General features: G+C 41.2%; 1 protein-coding gene across 1 annotated transcript in view; it reads right to left on the bottom strand.

Annotated features, from left to right (window-relative positions):
- Window positions 1–7,292: 7,292 nt before the first annotated feature.
- The window catches only part of LOC140239476 (DENN domain-containing protein 3-like), a 77,391-nt gene continuing 66,707 nt past the window's right edge, over window positions 7,293–17,976 (bottom strand). Inside the window, exons 24-25 of the mRNA XM_072319311.1 lie at window positions 8,350–8,472; window positions 7,293–7,698 (exon numbers count right to left, since the gene is read on the bottom strand). Coding sequence (XP_072175412.1) covers window positions 7,507–7,698; window positions 8,350–8,472 — 315 coding nt within the window. The 3' untranslated portion in view covers window positions 7,293–7,506. The remainder of the gene's footprint in view (window positions 7,699–8,349; window positions 8,473–17,976) is intronic.

Genomic DNA, 17,976 nt, shown 5'->3' with positions numbered 1-17,976 from the left:
GAAGAATGGGTTGTCTCATGACAGTGAGGCCTTATGAAGTGAAATTATATCTTTCCAAGAGACTTTCAATTTCAAATACATGTAAGCACTTAACATGTGTTCAAACATTTCAAAATAACAGGATAATTTAAACTACTTCTATGTAGCACTCAGTATTAGTCTCTGAGAGCATGTGTTATCATATTACATTTCTAGCAAGACATGCATGAAGAATGGGTTGTCTCATGACAGTGAGGCCTTATGAAGTGAAAGATCTACCAATGCATTGACATCTTTATTTTGCAAATCCTGGCCCACTACAAATCTACACACTCAGATACTGTGAGTTTATGGCACAGTGTCCACAACTGAATTTCAAGTGATATAGATTATCTTCATAATCATATGATATAGATGGAAACACAAGGCAAGCTCAATTTAAAACACTTAAACCAATAGAACACAAAATATCCAAAGAGAGAGAGAGAAAAAAAGTAAATACTTTACATTTCAGCATCAGGGAAATGTAGTATTCTTGCATGTAGAGTAACATAACACTGCAATATAACCAAATGACTCCACTTTACAAGATGTGAGGAGCATACATGTACATACTGCTTTTTGTTTCTCACTATCTGTAGTCTTACCGACTTTATAGGGAGCAAAAATGACTCTATTTTTTGATAATTTTCTGTAGATAACAAATAAATATGTTTTCATTTCTTTGGTGTTCTGTTGATGCTAGATTCCATCAATTCTTGAATCAACTTACATTTGTTAATTTAGAAAGAGGTGTAGAAAATAATCATTCTGTACTTTCCAATGACTTACTACTGTTTGCAATATTTGCCACATTTACTGGAGATAGTTAATAGTTCTTTACATTCAACTGTTTTTTCAGCTCATCATGACCCTTTTTGTTGAATACACATACAGCTATTTGACCTTTTCAAGAAGATTCTCCATTTTGCAATTATTCCAGGCACTTTTAAGTTCATTCAATATTCTTGAAATCAAACTTCTTCATATATTTTGAGAATATTACATCCTTCCACCTTTGAAATTTTGCATGGTTGAGATTCTGCTTTCATTCTCCAGATATTTTGCTGGCTCAGTATTTCAGCATGTTAATCTTATAAACTACTCTTTGCAAGATCTGGAGAATAAATAAACAGTGACTGTCATTATCATTTTAGTCCTTGCTAGCTTCTCCGATTTCTCTGGTTGTTTGAGAGCAAATACACTCTAGAAAATCTGTATATTTACCATGCAGTTCCCATTCCCCCCCCCCCCCCTTAAATACAGTGTATTTGTGCCCTTTCAATTTTGATACTCTCCACTGTTCTGTTGGTTTTCACCTTCAACTTACAGTTTTGTATGTTGACACAATTGGCATACACATCCATCCATTCACTTTTTTCTTCTTTAAAAAGTTTCCCTGTCTCACATTTTACCAAGACTCTTTCAGACGGTTCAATATTTTGGATATGTCACTTCAAATGACTCATCACACTTTGACTACTTTCATTACGAGATTTCTGTTCTACCATTTTCTCACATCTTGTTCAAACTAGCTGGGTAATAAAAAGATGTTCAGCGTTAACTAAAATTTGCAAGATCTGTGGAATAAAAAGACATCATGGCTTCTACTTTTTCTGCAAGTTGTTTCCTCAAAACTTAACAAACTGTTCTTGGCGGTTCAACTTAAAACATCCACACACTTGCTCTTATTTGTGGAATATGCATTCATTATCTTTCCTAAATGCTCTAGATGGTTTTTCTCTCTACATATTCCTGATAGTTTGTAAGTGTCGTCAGGAAGTGAACTTCAAAGTCTCATGGTTTAAACTTCAATCAATCTTTAAACGTTACTGAATTATTATTTTTGTGTTCGTTTTCTGTGAAGTTCCTCCATTTCCTACTTTCTTTTAAGTTCTTCGAGGTAATGTATATGTCTTACCTATGATGCAATTCAACCTCTTAAACAATACTTGCAAGATGTATACACGCCATCAACTTTTAAGATTGTCCATAAAGAGGTTTCTGCTCTATTAGTCTTTATCTTTCACGATGGCTAAGTAATTACTGTTGTTCTCACTCCTTGTTAACAATTTGTGGGATCTGTTAATTAAACATTTCTTTTTTGTTCATCTGATTTTTCAGCAACTAACTTTCCTCAGCTGTTTACCTTCAGATGAATTAGGTTTTTAGTAGTCATATCTACCATCTGCCCATGATTCAAATAGATATCACAAGTCATATGTCTCATGTTAAAGGTCCAGTTTACCTTTGGGAGCAGTGCTTTTGATTTAGCCTCAGTAATATGCAAGTTTCATACAAATGGGTCCCTACCAATCCATGCTTTCTTGGGAATAACTCATCCTCACATCATGGACCTACGTTGTAGGTCCATGCTGTAGGCAGCATTTTTCCCTCAGTTGTATTCTTTGGAAGTCACATGTCAAATTCTACTTTTAAGTATATGGCAAGCTTACCTGGTAATTTTGAGCGATGATGAGAGCTTGTTGAGCGCTGCTCCAAGTCCTAGGCTGCAATATAAGTGGGATCAATCACATCTGCACAGGAGCAAAAACTGAGGCTGGCAGCAGTCTTGTGGTTGATTGGTTTGTGTTATTCCTCTTCCATGCTGAAGAGGCTCTCCCCACCAGTAAGAATCTGCAATTAGAGTCTACTCATCATTTCTGAATATAAACTATTCAAGTACCGGGTAGCCTTGCACATTTTTTTTTTTTTTTTTTTTTTTTTTGCGGGATTTTTCACCAAAAAAGTAGGAAAAAGTAGGAAAAAGTAGGATTTTGAGCAAAAAAGTAGGAAAAGTAGGGACAGCAGTAAAAAAGTAGGAAAAAGTAGGAAAAGTAGGGCCACTTGAAAGCCTGATTGTAAAGGCATGTACCCATCATAACTACTGACTCCCAACAGACAGTGTTGTTTTCGAAACAAAATGAATCTATTAATCAATATATTAATTGATTTAATGTTGATCAATATATTAATTGATTTAATGTTGATAAGATAATTTTTTGGTAATTGATATGTTAAGGAGACAGAATGATTTTGAGAATTTCATTATGGATGGGAATTTTTTTCCGTCCAGTGAACATTTTAAGCTAGCCTATTCGAGCCATCACAATGCTAAACAATGTCTTTAACTTGTAGATTACTGTATACAGAGAATATTTGGTGAGGTTTTTATTTTTGTGAATTCTGTGAGTGGGATGCTATTCGCGAATTTGAAAATAAATGAAATTATTAACTCTCATTCCAACATAAATGTGACATGCAAGCATACTTTTCCTCTTTCGGGACTGTACTCCAAGATTGCGAATTTAACCACTCGCAAAATTGTCAGGGAGTCCCAATAATGCAAAAAATTAAACTTGCTAAATGTATGGTGTATGTAACACAGAGTCAAATGTACATGTATAAAACAATATGAAGACTCACTGAACGACTTGTGCAAAGCATCCGAGTAAAATGCAAGTACTGTAGACCTACTTCTTGCATTGCCTTTGTTAACAATGTGGGAGGCTTGAGCGACCAACAGCTGCTGCTGCTGAATTATGACATATTTGCATGAAATTTTGAGATTGACAGAAGCATTTGATATATAATACTTTTTATATTTGAAGGACTCATTTCATGGCGCATAAAACCCTCTTTAGAACCTAGTCTGCATCAAGTTTTCTCATCACACCCCTTCCAATGTCATCCAAGTTTACATAAACTGTATCAATATCTATCTATAAAGCTATATTAACATGATACATAATACACATGTTACAACAGTACTACAGGAAATATCGCATTTTAAAAATCATTTTTCTTATTGGCTGAACCAACTTTGCATTACTAGTTCTACACGATGACCAAGAGTTCTTGCACTGGAAATTGATGTCACGAATACTCTCATTCTCTGTGAAAGGTGTGTGATCTGTAATGCACTACTCTAAACTGTCATAATGCTATTTTTGCAATGATAATCAACAAATTCATTAATGCTACCAGCACCACACACAAACATCACTGTTTTGACTGTGATAAAAGTGACCACATAATTCCAATGCTATAAGTACATCCATTTTGGTTGCATAATTTTCACTGTAAGTAGAGGCTACCTTTACTATACAATGCTTATCAGTATATACCATTCCTGAGCAACAAATACAATATGTACATGTATACATACACTTGGGGCATACGCTCTGCCTAACCATTATAGTCGCATAATTACATATCTGCTTACACATTTTACATGACACAAATTCCATGGAGGTCCAATAATACATTACATACAAACATTTAGGTACAGCTCTTCTACAGAAGTAACACAACTCTGTTTAACCATTGTATACAGTGCACTCCGTTATAACGACACAATTATAACAAAATTCCAGTTACACCGACATAAAAATTCAGGCCGCAACATTGCTGGCTCCTTTTTTTATTGTTATTATTTGTTCTGTTATCACAAAATTTCGATCTAAGGAAAGGAAACTGCCGGTCCCGAGGATTTTGTTATAACTGGAGTCCACTGTATATGATTATATACAATGATTATACATATATACGCATGCACATTTTTAACTGAAAGGGTACATTACTTCCATGTATGAACATTCGCTGGTATTACATAAGACATCTAATATACACATTTTACATTCCAGAAATGTACACATCACTTGTCAGTTGGTCGTCAGGAAACCTTGTGGAATGAATTCAAGATTTGTCTCCTACAAATGAAATTATCTGCTTGAATTTTTAAATAAATAAAAAAAAAATTGAAAACAAAATGTAGGATTTACTGTATACGCCAAATATTTGGCGAGGTTTTTATTTTTGCGAATTTTGCGAGTTAGGTGCTATTCTCGAAATTAAAGACGCGCGAAAATATCGACTCTCATCCCGATGTGAATCTGACGTACGCGGGTACACTTCTCCGTTCAGTACACGACTTCACGATCGCAAATTTAACCACTCGCGAAATTGTTGGGAGTTCCCGACTCGCAAAAATTTAGACTCACGAAACATACGGCGTATACAGTACTGTAAAGGAAGTTGGTCATCGTATAATATGGTTCTTCCATTGAATCAATCTTGGTTCACTGCAAAGCCTCCAAGTAAGGCAGCTCATATAACATTCACTCCTGCCAGTCTATCAAAATGCAACTTACCATGTCAGCTAAAAAACAGCATCTCGCCACATATGGAAGTTCGAATAATGTTCATGAAAGCTCCTGCCTAAAACTGCTCTCCAACCCAAGCTGTTATAACACATGTCCAAAATTTGATTTTTCTGCAATACTCATAGGTCAAATCGTGTTCTTACTACTGGTTCCGTAATGCATCTTTCACAATAAGAGAAAACGTAAAACAAAATGCCTGGTGGGGGGATCCAAGATAATATAATAGAACACAACCTTTCAGTTTTCAGGAATAGCTGAATATTGTAACAAACAGCTTTGGCAGTTGCAAAAGATAACTATTGTCCTATCAATTCCATGCTTTTAACAGAAACTTCTTGCCAACATTTTTTTTTTCTAAACAAATGCATGTACCAGCATTACTTGTTCTATGAAAACTATTGTTAAGAAACACACATGGTTTCAAATGTCATTTCCCTGCAACATTTAACTATAGCACTGACAAAATATATATCATTGCTCGTATTTGGCATCAGCACTTCGAAGTGATTATCAAAAAAAAATATGAGATTGTAGACTTTCACGCAGCATAGTAAAAGGAAGACCAAAAAGCTCTTACCAAACAGAATATTGCATCTTTTAAGAGACTGATAAATCTCAGGCACAAATAAGTATTCACACAAATTTACCACTTGCTATGAAACAGTCAGGCTGTGGCCCATGTTAACCCGTTGAGGATGGGATGATTTTGCATCGACACACATTTCCCACAGACACTTGCCCGAGTATACTCTGGACTCATCCTAAAAGGGTTAATGTTTGTGATTTTGGATTTCACATGGACACTCTTTATTCATTGTCCCCTAAAAAATTGCAATCATGCTCACACACAATCCATTCATTTTCAGAGAGATCCCAGATGAAATTCTCCCTACAATAAGGATTACATGCCAAGCACAAGTCTTTACTTGATTGTACAAGTTGGCAAAAAAAAAAAAAAAAATGAAATCAATAAAATAAAAATCAGTATCATCTCTTGAAGCATCACATATTTTTGCATCAATCATATGCAATGTATTGCTATCACTGTATATGCCATATATTCTGCAAGGTTTTGATCTCTTTCATATTCAGCAAGTCAGGTGTTATATTCACGAATGTTCAAAACTATGGAAATATTTGCTCTGATCCTGTCTTGAATGCAATGTGCATGTGTACATTTTTCTGTCCACTGCTGTATTCTACGGTCATGAGGTTCATCACTTGCGAAATTATCGGGAAGGCCTGACTTGTGAAAAATTAGACTTGCTATTAAAAATATATGGCATACCGGTATACAGTACTCTTCTATGGATTATACTGTGTGCTGTAAGCATTCATGCATGTGTGTGTTTATCTTTCTGTCACTTGTTCTTATTCTCCATAGGGTCAATACCAAAGACATTTTGGTATCTTAACTCATGAAGTGACAAAGCTCCTTGGCTTGCCTGTTACTGTAAGAACACTGAAATTTGCTGACCAAATTATTGTCATGTTAAAGGCGCATAGACCCGGTGGTTGCAGGGGGGGGGGGGGCGGTTGGATGATACTGCCGATCACCGTTAGCATTGATACAAAGATTGCCAAAGCTGAGCTGTCATCAAGAGTAAAGCATATAGTGATGCCAGGGTGCATGATTCTTAGTATGACATCACAGAAGAAGTTTGCTAAAGCTGTAATCATCAGCCAAATCATGAACCGAACTGTGATCGGACCACTGACTACGGTGGATCAGACTTCTTCGATCTCGTAGAAATGGGTCAAAGCATAAGCGCTAACGAGGAGTTGACAGCACAGGTCTCTGTAGGAAACTTGCGCCGTGCGCCCACGTACACATTCAACTAACCCACTGGGTCTATGTGCCTCTAATGTTTAATATCTTTCAGGCCTCTCCGTGTCTTTGGGTAAGAGCTACAACTCTTATCCCGTTGAGGACAGGCTGATTTTGCTACAACAGGCATTTCCCATAGACACTTGCCCGAGTATACTCGGTACTCATCCTCAACGGGTTGACACACAGCAAGCTAAAAGACTGACCAGACAGTCTACTTTCACCTCTTGTAGAGCAGGTAAAATGTGCTGGCCGACTAACGCCACGCCCAGCTTCATCTTCAAACCTCTCTTCCTTTGTGATTGTCAGGAAGTGAAAGGTATACGCTGACCCAATCAAACTATGCAGGTGTTATGCTACTACCTTTTCACAAGTTTCTGCACATCAGGCAACTCTTTAGTCCAAACTCATGATACTCCGGAATATTTTTGCCACCAAAATGCACTGTGCGCAAAATAGAAATGCCTCAACATTCTTGCCCCCTGCTGGGCCCTTTCAATTCATGACAAAGTTTGCCCTCCAGAGGGCGACCTTCGCGTCCTTGCTGCCGGCGCCCGTGATGACGTAGCGCATCTCCGCGTGACAGATGGACCGGATGGCGTCCTCGTGGGCCTCCAGGGTCTGCTCCCACTCACAGGTGGTGGCATTGAACAGGTGGATCTTTCCTTGCTTACTACCAGCCCATATCTGGTGGGAGGGTGGAGGGTGGAGGGTGGAGGGTGGATGGGAGGGGCATGAGGGATGGGGAGGGAGATGAGGGGGATAAGGATTGGGGGTTGAGGTATGAGGGAGGGGAAGACAGAGGAGGAAGGGGCAAGAGGGGGAGGAAGAAGAGGAAAGGGGAAGAAGGAGTGGGAGGAGGAGAATGACAACAAAAATGAGAAAACAAATAACTTACACAACACTGGCATTTGGCATTGATCACATACATACTGTCATCTTTATATCTATGGAAAAGTTATGACCCCCCCCCCCAAAAAAAAAAAAAGAAAAAAAAACATAAATAAATAAAATAGAAAAACAAATTACACATTTGCAAAACATTACATTGCTCACAGAAAGTTTCCATTTGCAAGGGGAAAAATATGACCAAAGATAAACAGAATTCAACAACTAGCATACATCAACAAGCAGAATCCACTTAAACAACCTGGAAACTGTCTGCATATGTTGCATACTTTCATTTCACTTAACAAGGGTCTTAACACAGAGAGGATATAACTGTTTAGGCACAGTTTAGTTAAAATAGGCCCTGAACAAGCCACTCACACCCAAAAAGTGGTTGTCGTACAACTGTACATATCATTTCTGTGTTAGTATTCTCAGATAACTACTCACTCTGTTGCCAATGGCAACCAGCTTGCTGATGCCTCTACAGGAGACGGTGAGGAGCTTCTCCTGCTTGAACGTGTCCAGATTCCAGCACGCCACCTCGCCCCGTCGACCACATCCAGTCCAGACCTTGAGAAAGAGAGAGTACATCAGACCATAGACAATGAATTGAAGTGGTGTCAGCATCTTCTATCTCTACACATTTTCAAACAGAGTTTCTCAACAGTCCTTGTGTCTCGATATATCCACTGACTGATCAAACTATTACTCCATTCTTTATCATCATATGACTTCTTTGGAGAGAGCCTTCTGAATTTGAACAAATTCTGGCAGATTCTACCCACATGCATATCTGTAATCATAGAAACCCTCTGCATCACTGGTACATTCAATTTGCCTTCTCCCTCTCCCTCTTTGTCTTTTTGTGTATTACCCTCCCACCTACCAATGACGATGGTGATGATGACCATCACAATGAGAATGATGACTTTCCCAACTACCGATGACAAGGAAAAGATATCTGATAGATCAGTTCATCTATGAACATGAGTTCCTGATTTTCCAACTGCTCATGTACTGAAAGTGCTTTCTAAATTTCTGTCAAACCCTGGCAGTCCCTACTTATACCCATTTCTGTAACCATGGAAACCACCTACATCACCAACAAATTCTGTTTGATTTCTTGCTACTTATCCACCTATAAGGTATGTATGAATCTGTCTAATATCTGTCTATCTACCTATCTTACCTGACAGCCAACAATCAGCAAAGATTCTCTCTCTCTCTCTCTTTCTTGCTATCATCCATCTATCTGTCCATCCATCTATCATCCACCTGTCTATCTATCTTATCGAACTGCCAATGACAAGTAAAGATTCTCTCTCTCTTTCTCTTCCTCTCTCTTGCTATCTATCCAGCTGTCTGTCTATCCATCTCTGTTTCTATTATGCATCAATCAATGACACTATCATTGTCATGATATGACATATTTTGTATTTGTCACGTAATAATTTGTCTCATTGTACTACTGTTTACTAGGTAGCTCATGTAAGAAATTGATGTTATCGCAATGGCTACAAAAGTGCAGCTTTAAAGACAAAAGCTTGCATCAAAATAACCATATAAGGAGATGCTGCGATGCACAATCAAGGTAAAAGAGAGTGATTTGGAATTAAATGTTTTGGGGATGAGTAAACCCTACATGACGTCAAAATACGAGGAAAGGGTATCCCTGGTAGTATGCCTCATACTAACTGGTATGTGGACGTCATTCACGACGTCAAACACAAGTTTCTAGCTAGGTCAAAACAGGACCACTTCAAAGAATTTTGGTTTCTGTAGACAGGAAGTGGTGACGTCAAGCAGAGGCTGACCAATGCAAAATGAGATACTCAGGAAAGTTTTGACAGACAGAAAACGCCAACCAATAAGAAAAGGGGGCAGGATTTCTGTGAAAATTTTCTAGGAAGTCACTTCATTTAATTAATTTTACATGGAGACCTATGGTCCAACAAATGTATAAATATGCAGTGTTTGGGCATAAAATTCAGATGCCACATTATTTGCGGAACACTCAGGACCAGGCTACAGTACTTCGAGATTGCGAAGTTAGAGAGTAGCAGAGTGTTATTTGGAATCAGTGTGATTCAGGGATTGTTGCATTTCGGCTTGGACAGCCTGACCGTCCAGAAGAGAATCTAGAGGATTCGAGTTTAAACACCAACAACTGTTGTAAGTACCTGACCATTTCATTGAAAGTTGTTTGTGCATTGTAAGTTGCTATGTAATTCTCGATATTGCATTGTATGTGTGATGTTTGTATGTCAAACCGAATTTTAATTGCATTGTTAAAGAAATAGAGAATTAGAACAACGCTTAGATTTTAATGGGCTGATTAATCACCCCTATTCAACAATGAAAGATAATGATCCATGGTGAAACATTATTATGGAAATTATGTGTGGCTAATCAATGTTAATATGATGGAATATATAATTATATGTTTTGTTGAAGTTCTATGAATAGAATCAGGAATAACTAAAGACCACAAATTATAAGGGAAGTATCGTATCATGTTATTAAATTAACAGGGTGTTTAGGGTTCCAGGGAGAGAGCCATCGTTTAGGGTTCCAGCGAGGACCAAGTTTACGGTTCCAGAGAGGACCAGAAGTAAGGAGAGACGACCCGCTACTTCAGGCAGGGCATCGTCGACAACCTAGAGCAACCAAGCACGGGAGCTTCTAGAATAAACCAACGAGCAGAGCAACCAAGCTCAAGACAAGTGGAATTGGATATCTGTATTCAAGTTTGTACGATGTTATTATTGTAAACGACCACAATTTGAGACCAGTATAATAAATCTTATTGCTTGTTACATTGTAAGAACACTGTGTGATTGGCTACTTCTTTCGAGGCACTGTAGTTGCACAAGTCGAAAGAGTTGAATGAGTGAATGGTCTGCTAACAATCTGCTGCATTTAGAGAAAGTCAACCTTTGACTATAGAAAAGATCCCAGTCGCAGGGAGGACTTTCGTTCCCCACATTCAGAGGAAAGTCCCCTTGTGACAAGAATTGGTGGAGAACCCGGGCAGCAATTGTTAAAAGTTATAAACTAGACCAGTCAACTAAATATGTGCAACTGACAACTCGAAACAAGAAGCCAAAGGTTAGACCGCCAGTGGCCACTTGCCTGGCCAGTGAGAGTTAGGCTGAAGGTCCAGTGTCTTAAGGTCAGATTACATTGAGTGATTGTTGCTATAGTAACGTGACTGTACATTGCAATGGATGTGTATTCTCAACTCATAAAAGTGGGGAAGGAGGCAGGGCTGACAGGCAAGGAATTGGTCGATTTTGCTAAGGATGAAAAGGAGAAACTAGACTTGAAGGAAGAAAAGCTCAGAGAGGAGCAACAAAAGGAAAGAGAGGAACGACAAAAGGAAAGGGAACATTTGAAAGAAATGAAAGAGCTGGAGCTGCAAATTGCAGCAGCCAGACCTAGAAATGATTCTCCTAGTAATGGCATGAAAAAAGTGAAATTACCTCTTTTCAATGAGAAGACGGATGACTTAGATTCCTATCTATGCAGATTCGAGAGATATGCGGAGAGCATGGGATGGGCCAGAACTCAGTGGGCCCTACCCCTCAGCACACTGTTGACGGGCAAAGGCCTGGAAGTGTATTCCCGAATGCCGTCAGAACTTGCAAATGATTACGATGAATTAAAGGCCGCCTTACTCCAAAGGTATGAGTTGAACGAAGAGGGATTTAGAGCTAAATTCCGGAGCTCGCAGGTAGAGCCTGGCGAGACTCACAGTCAGTTAGCCGAGAGGCTGAAGCGCTATCTCTTGCGTTGGTTAGAGTTAGCTGGTTTTAGGGCTGAGTTTGATGACCTAATTCAATTGATGATAATGGATCAAATTTATGCCAGGAGCTCGAAAGAGCTGAAGCAGTTTGTCCGCGAGAGACATCCGGCAAACTTAGATGAAATGACAAAGCTAGCGGATCAATACAGTCAGGCCCACCCCCATAAGGAACAAAAGAACCACTCCTACAAAGACCAAAAGCGACCTGACAAGGGCCAAAGTCAGGGTCATTTGGCTTCCAAATTCAGTGGCCCACAAGGAAATAAGGGGTCAAGTGGTTGTTATGTTTGTGGGAAGGCAGGTCATTTGGCTCGAAACTGCCAGGCCAAAACGAATAGTCCGAGACCAAACCGGGCTGCTGCTTTGGATGAAATGAAGGGGTCTGAGGAGAAGACTAGTCAGGACCGAAAGGGGGCTGCCTGTATTGAGGCTAACACCGTTAGATATGAAACGGCAAGACAGCCGGGCTCGTATGTGAAGCTAGCTTCGGGGGATGAAATACCCCTTCTCGAGGCAGGATGCTCTTCGGGAGTCAGACCATCAGGTGTGAACATGCCTGTTCTTCAGGGAAAAGTAGGAGGGCATGTAGTGTCCGTTCTAAGGGACAGTGGCTGTAGTACAGCCGTGGTAAAGTCAGTGTTTGTTAGAACCCCTCAGATTGTTGCAGGGCAGAAGAAGAGGGTGGTTTTGATAGACGGGACTGTCAGAGAATTCCCCATTGCTAGGGTATGGGTAGACACGTCTTTCTACACTGGGGAAGTGGAAGCTCTGGTTATGGAAGACCCAATGTATGAGCTTATTTTGGGGAATATTCCCGGGGTCAGGGACCAAAATAGTCCCGATCCACAGTGGTCACTTGATAGTGACGAGGTAGTGGTAAAGGAGGCAGAGATGGTTGAATCATCCGAGGGAGGGGCGGTAGAGACACGTGGCCAGAAAGCGCAAAGTGCGAAACCCCTCAAACCACTGCCGACAGCAAGTGCACTCTCACTCGCGACGAGTAAAGGTGAGTATGAAGCAGCGCAAAAGGCTGACCCGACGCTTGCGAAGGCTTGGCGAGCAGCAGAGAGTGGTCAGAAAACGACCACAAGCAAAGGAAATGAGAGCAAGTTTCTCGTGCATCGAGGCCTGCTCTATCGCGAATTCCAATCTACAAAATTGGAATATGGCAAGCCAGTTCGACAATTGGCCGTACCGAGCGCATACCGTGATGGATTAATGGCGCTTGCCCATGATGGCATAATGTCTGGGCACCTAAAGACACAGAAAACACTCGACCGATTACAGCAAAGCTTCTATTGGCCAGGTATGGGAGATGACGTCCGGCGATATTGCATATCGTGTGATATCTGTCAGCGCACCGTGAATAAGGGGAGTGTGGGTCGCGTGCCGCTCGCGAGCATGCCGCTCATTGATACTCCGTTCAAGCGCGTGGCGATTGACCTCGTAGGACCTTTTGACCCCAAGACCGATCGTGGGAATCGGTATGTTTTGACGCTGGTCGATTACGCAACTCGCTATCCCGAAGCTATTGCATTACCGAGCATTGAAACCGAGCGAGTGGCTGAGGCGCTTGTCGAGATGTTTAGCCGCCTAGGTTTGCCAGACGAGATTCTCTCTGATAGAGAGGCGCAGTTCACTTCTGAGCTAATGAGGGAGTTAGGGCGTTTGCTGTCCGTAAAGCAGCTTACCACAACTCCGTACCATCCCATGTGCAATGGGTTGGTTGAGAGATTCAACGGAACTCTCAAAGCTATGCTGCGACGAATGAGTGCAGAGCGACCCAAAGATTGGGACCGTTATTTACCGGCATTGTTGTTCGCGTATCGGGAGGTATCACAAGCTAGCCTTAGCTTTAGTCCGTTTGAGCTGCTGTATGGCAGGACTGTACGTGGACCTCTCTCCCTGATTAAGACAATCTGGGAAGCGGAAACAGTCGACGAAGAGGTCAAACCAACATATGAGTATGTTGTGGACCTACGAGCGAGACTCGAGGAGACTTGCAAAGTGGCGCATGAGGAGCTCAAGCGCGCATCAAAAAGATATGCCAAGTACTATGACGCAAAGGCGCGTGACAGGAAGTTTGAGGTTGGCGATAAAGTGCTCATTATGAGGCCAACGAGCGCAAGCAAACTCCTGATGCAATGGCAGGGACCGTATACGGTCACAGGCACACTAGGGCGATGTGATGTGAGAGTGGAGGTCAATGGCAAGGTCAAGACCTACCATGTTAACCTCTTGAAGAAGTATGTTGACCGTGCGCGAAGTAGGGACAATGAAGTCCAAGCGAATGCCATCTCCGTAGTCGAAGAGGAGGTCGAACCCGATCTCGATCGACCGTGCATAGGACTGCCCGCCTTATCGCAGAATGAGAGCGTGGCCGACGTGGTGATAGATGCGGAACTGACTGAGTCACAAGCAGCGCAGGTAGCCGATCTGCTAAATCAGTTCGATGCGCAATTAACCGATGTACCAGGGCGAGCAAACGCGATGGAATGCTCAGTGACACTAACTACCGCTGACCCCGTGGTAAGCAAGCCGTATCCCCTACCACAATCTATGCAAGCTGCGGTAAAAGCAGAATTGAGCGAAATGTTAAAGATGGGCGTGATAGAGAAATCACGATCCAAGTACGCGTCACCGATCGTACTAGTGAAAAAGAAGGACGGAAGTAACAGATTTTGCGTCGACTACCGCAAATTGAATGCTATAACTGTGTTTGACCCCGAACCAATTCCGATTGCTGACACTCTCCTGGCGAAGCTGTCAAGAGGTAAGTACTTCTCGAAGTTCGACCTCAGCAAGGGGTATTGGCAGATACCCATGGCCGAGTCTGATAAGGAGAAAACAGCATTCGTCACCGCTGAAGGCCTGTTTCACTTCACCGTGCTGCCGTTTGGTATGGTGAATGCACCAGCTACCTTCTCACGGCTGATGCGAGAAGTGCTGTTTGGACTCGACAATGTAGTGAACTACATCGACGATATCCTTGTGTTCTCCGAGACCTGGGAAGAACACTTGGATTCCTTGCAAGCTGTACTCTCGAGGCTTGCAGATGCTGGGTTGACCGCGAAGCCAAGTAAATGTCATGTGGGCTTCAAGACGCTCGACTTTCTAGGGCATGTCGTAGGTGGCGGCACGCTGAAGCCTCACCCCGAGAAAGTAGAGCAGATCTTGCAGGCGGAGGTGCCGCAAACAAAGCGGGAGGTACGCGCGTTTCTAGGGCTAGCTGGGTATTACCGCAAGTTCATACCCAACTTCGCAGCTATCGCCGCCCCGCTGTCGGACTTAACAAAGAAAGACACAGCCAACCGCGTAGACTGGGGACCCCTGGAAGAGCAGGCGTTCAACACGCTGAAGTCCCGACTGACTTCATCCCCCATACTCCATCTTCCAGATCATGAATCCCCGTTCATACTGGCGACCGACGCGTCTGACGTAGGCATCGGCGCAGTACTGATGCAGCGCGTAGAGGGAGAGAAGTTCCCTATCGCATACATCAGCCGCAAGCTCTCAGACACAGAGCGACGGTATGCCGTCATAGAGCGAGAGTGCCTCGCAATTGCATGGGCAGTAAAAAAGTTCGATGTTTACCCATAGCAAGGGGATTATCGAATGTTGATATTGTCATGTGTATGTACGGACAAATTAGTTTCATACGTGAAAATACTATTGTAGATAGTAGTACTATCTTGAAATGGGGGGTCGTGTCATGATATGACATATTTTGTATTTGTCACGTAATAATTTGTCTCATTGTACTACTGTTTACTAGGTAGCTCATGTAAGAAATTGATGTTATCGCAATGGTTACAAAAGTGCAGCTTTAAAGACAAAAGCTTGCATCAAAATAACCATATAAGGAGATGCTGCGATGCACAATCAAGGTAAAAGAGAGTGATTTGGAATTAAATGTTTTGGGGATGAGTAAACCCTACATGACGTCAAAATACGAGGAAAGGGTATCCCTGGTAGTATGCCTCATACTAACTGGTATGTGGACGTCATTCACGACGTCAAACACAAGTTTCTAGCTAGGTCAAAACAGGACCACTTCAAAGAATTTTGGTTTCTGTAGACAGGAAGTGGTGACGTCAAGCAGAGGCTGACCAATGCAAAATGAGATACTCAGGAAAGTTTTGACAGACAGAAAATGCCAACCAATAAGAAAAGGGGGCAGGATTTCTGTGAAAATTTTCTAGGAAGTCACTTCATTTAATTAATTTTACATGGAGACCTATGGTCCAACAAATGTATAAATATGCAGTGTTTGGGCATAAAATTCAGATGCCACATTATTTGCGGAACACTCAGGACCAGGCTACGGTACTTCGAGATTGCGAAGTTAGAGAGTAGCAGAGTGTTATTTGGAATCAGTGTGATTCAGGGATTGTTGCATTTCGGCTTGGACAGCCTGACCGTCCAGAAGAGAATCTAGAGGATTCGAGTTTAAACACCAACAACTGTTGTAAGTACCTGACCATTTCATTGAAAGTTGTTTGTGCATTGTAAGTTGCTATGTAATTCTCGATATTGCATTGTATGTGTGATGTTTGTATGTCAAACCGAATTTTAATTGCATTGTTAAAGAAATAGAGAATTAGAACAACGCTTAGATTTTAATGGGCTGATTAATCACCCCTATTCAACAATGAAAGATAATGATCCATGGTGAAACATTATTATGGAAATTATGTGTGGCTAATCAATGTTAATATGATGGAATATATAATTATATGTTTTGTTGAAGTTCTATGAATAGAATCAGGAATAACTAAAGACCACAAATTATAAGGGAAGTATCATATCATGTTATTAAATTAACAGGGTGTTTAGGGTTCCAGGGAGAGAGCCATCGTTTAGGGTTCCAGCGAGGACCAAGTTTACGGTTCCAGAGAGGACCAGAAGTAAGGGGAGACGACCCGCTACTTCAGGCAGGGCATCGTCGACAACCTAGAGCAACCAAGCACGGGAGCTTCTAGAATAAACCAACGAGCAGAGCAACCAAGCTCAAGACAAGTGGAATTGGATATCTGTATTCAAGTTTGTACGATGTTATTATTGTAAACGACCACAATTTGAGACCAGTATAATAAATCTTATTGCTTGTTACATTGTAAGAACACTGTGTGATTGGCTACTTCTTTCGAGGCACTGTAGTTGCACAAGTCGAAAGAGTTGAATGAGTGAATGGTCTGCTAACAATCTGCTGCATTTAGAGAAAGTCAACCTTTGATTATAGAAAAGATCCCAGTCGCAGGGAGGACTTTCGTTCCCCACATTCAGAGGAAAGTCCCCTTGTGACAATCATTCCACCTATCTATCTATCTATCTATCTATCTATCTACCAGCTCATCTATCTATATCTACATCTATCCATCTATCTATCTATGTATTTATCTATCTATCTCTTTATCTATATTTCTATATCTACATCCATAGATTTATCTCTCCATGTCCCCAATACATTTATCCATCTATTTATCTATCTCTGTATCTATCTACCTCTATGTCCATCAATTTATCTCTCTATGTTTTCTACGTTTCTGTCTATCTGTCTATCTATAACCCAGTCCAAAATAAAAAGAGACTTTCCGCAACAGTCTACAAAAAAGCACTCGATTTTGGGAAAAATTTGTAAAAAAATGATCCATCAATGTGCAAAAAATGGCTCTTGCTACTGAAAATGCTGCTCTGCCAGATCTGACACCGTAACAGAATGCCAGAACACATCTATATATTCATATATATTAACATGTATTCACATATATATATATTCATATATTCATATAATCATATATTCATATATTCATATAATCATATATTCATATATTCATATGGACCTGGTGATTATTTGTGATTATTTGTAATTATTTGTAATTATACAGTTACAGACAAGCTTGATTTCACATAGACCATGTACAAAGTACAGCCGGGCCAAAGGCGGGGCCTAAGGCCGGACCCAAGGCCACGGGCCTTAGCCCGGAACCAGGGGCCCAGAGCCCAAGTGGGCCCAGGCCCAGGGGCCCATAGCCCAAGTGGGCCCAGGCCCAGTGGCCCAGGGGCCCAAGGCCGGGCCGAGGCCAGGAGCCTAAGTGCGGGCCCAAGGCAGGGGTCCCAGGAGGCTGGGGGTACAGGACGCCAGGGGCCACCAGACTGAGACCACAAAGAGTACCAGTCTTGACTTGCTGTGATAATGATGTGACAGGGCTGTGCATACACATAAATATGATTATCTATCTAATATCCATCAATCTATCGACTATAAA

Source organism: Diadema setosum, chromosome 16 (assembly GCF_964275005.1).
Source record: "Diadema setosum chromosome 16, eeDiaSeto1, whole genome shotgun sequence".
Taxonomy (NCBI): Eukaryota; Metazoa; Echinodermata; class Echinoidea; order Diadematoida; family Diadematidae; genus Diadema; species Diadema setosum.
The sequence above is the reverse complement of the archived record's forward strand: the minus strand, read 5'-3'. Positions and strand labels throughout refer to the sequence as shown.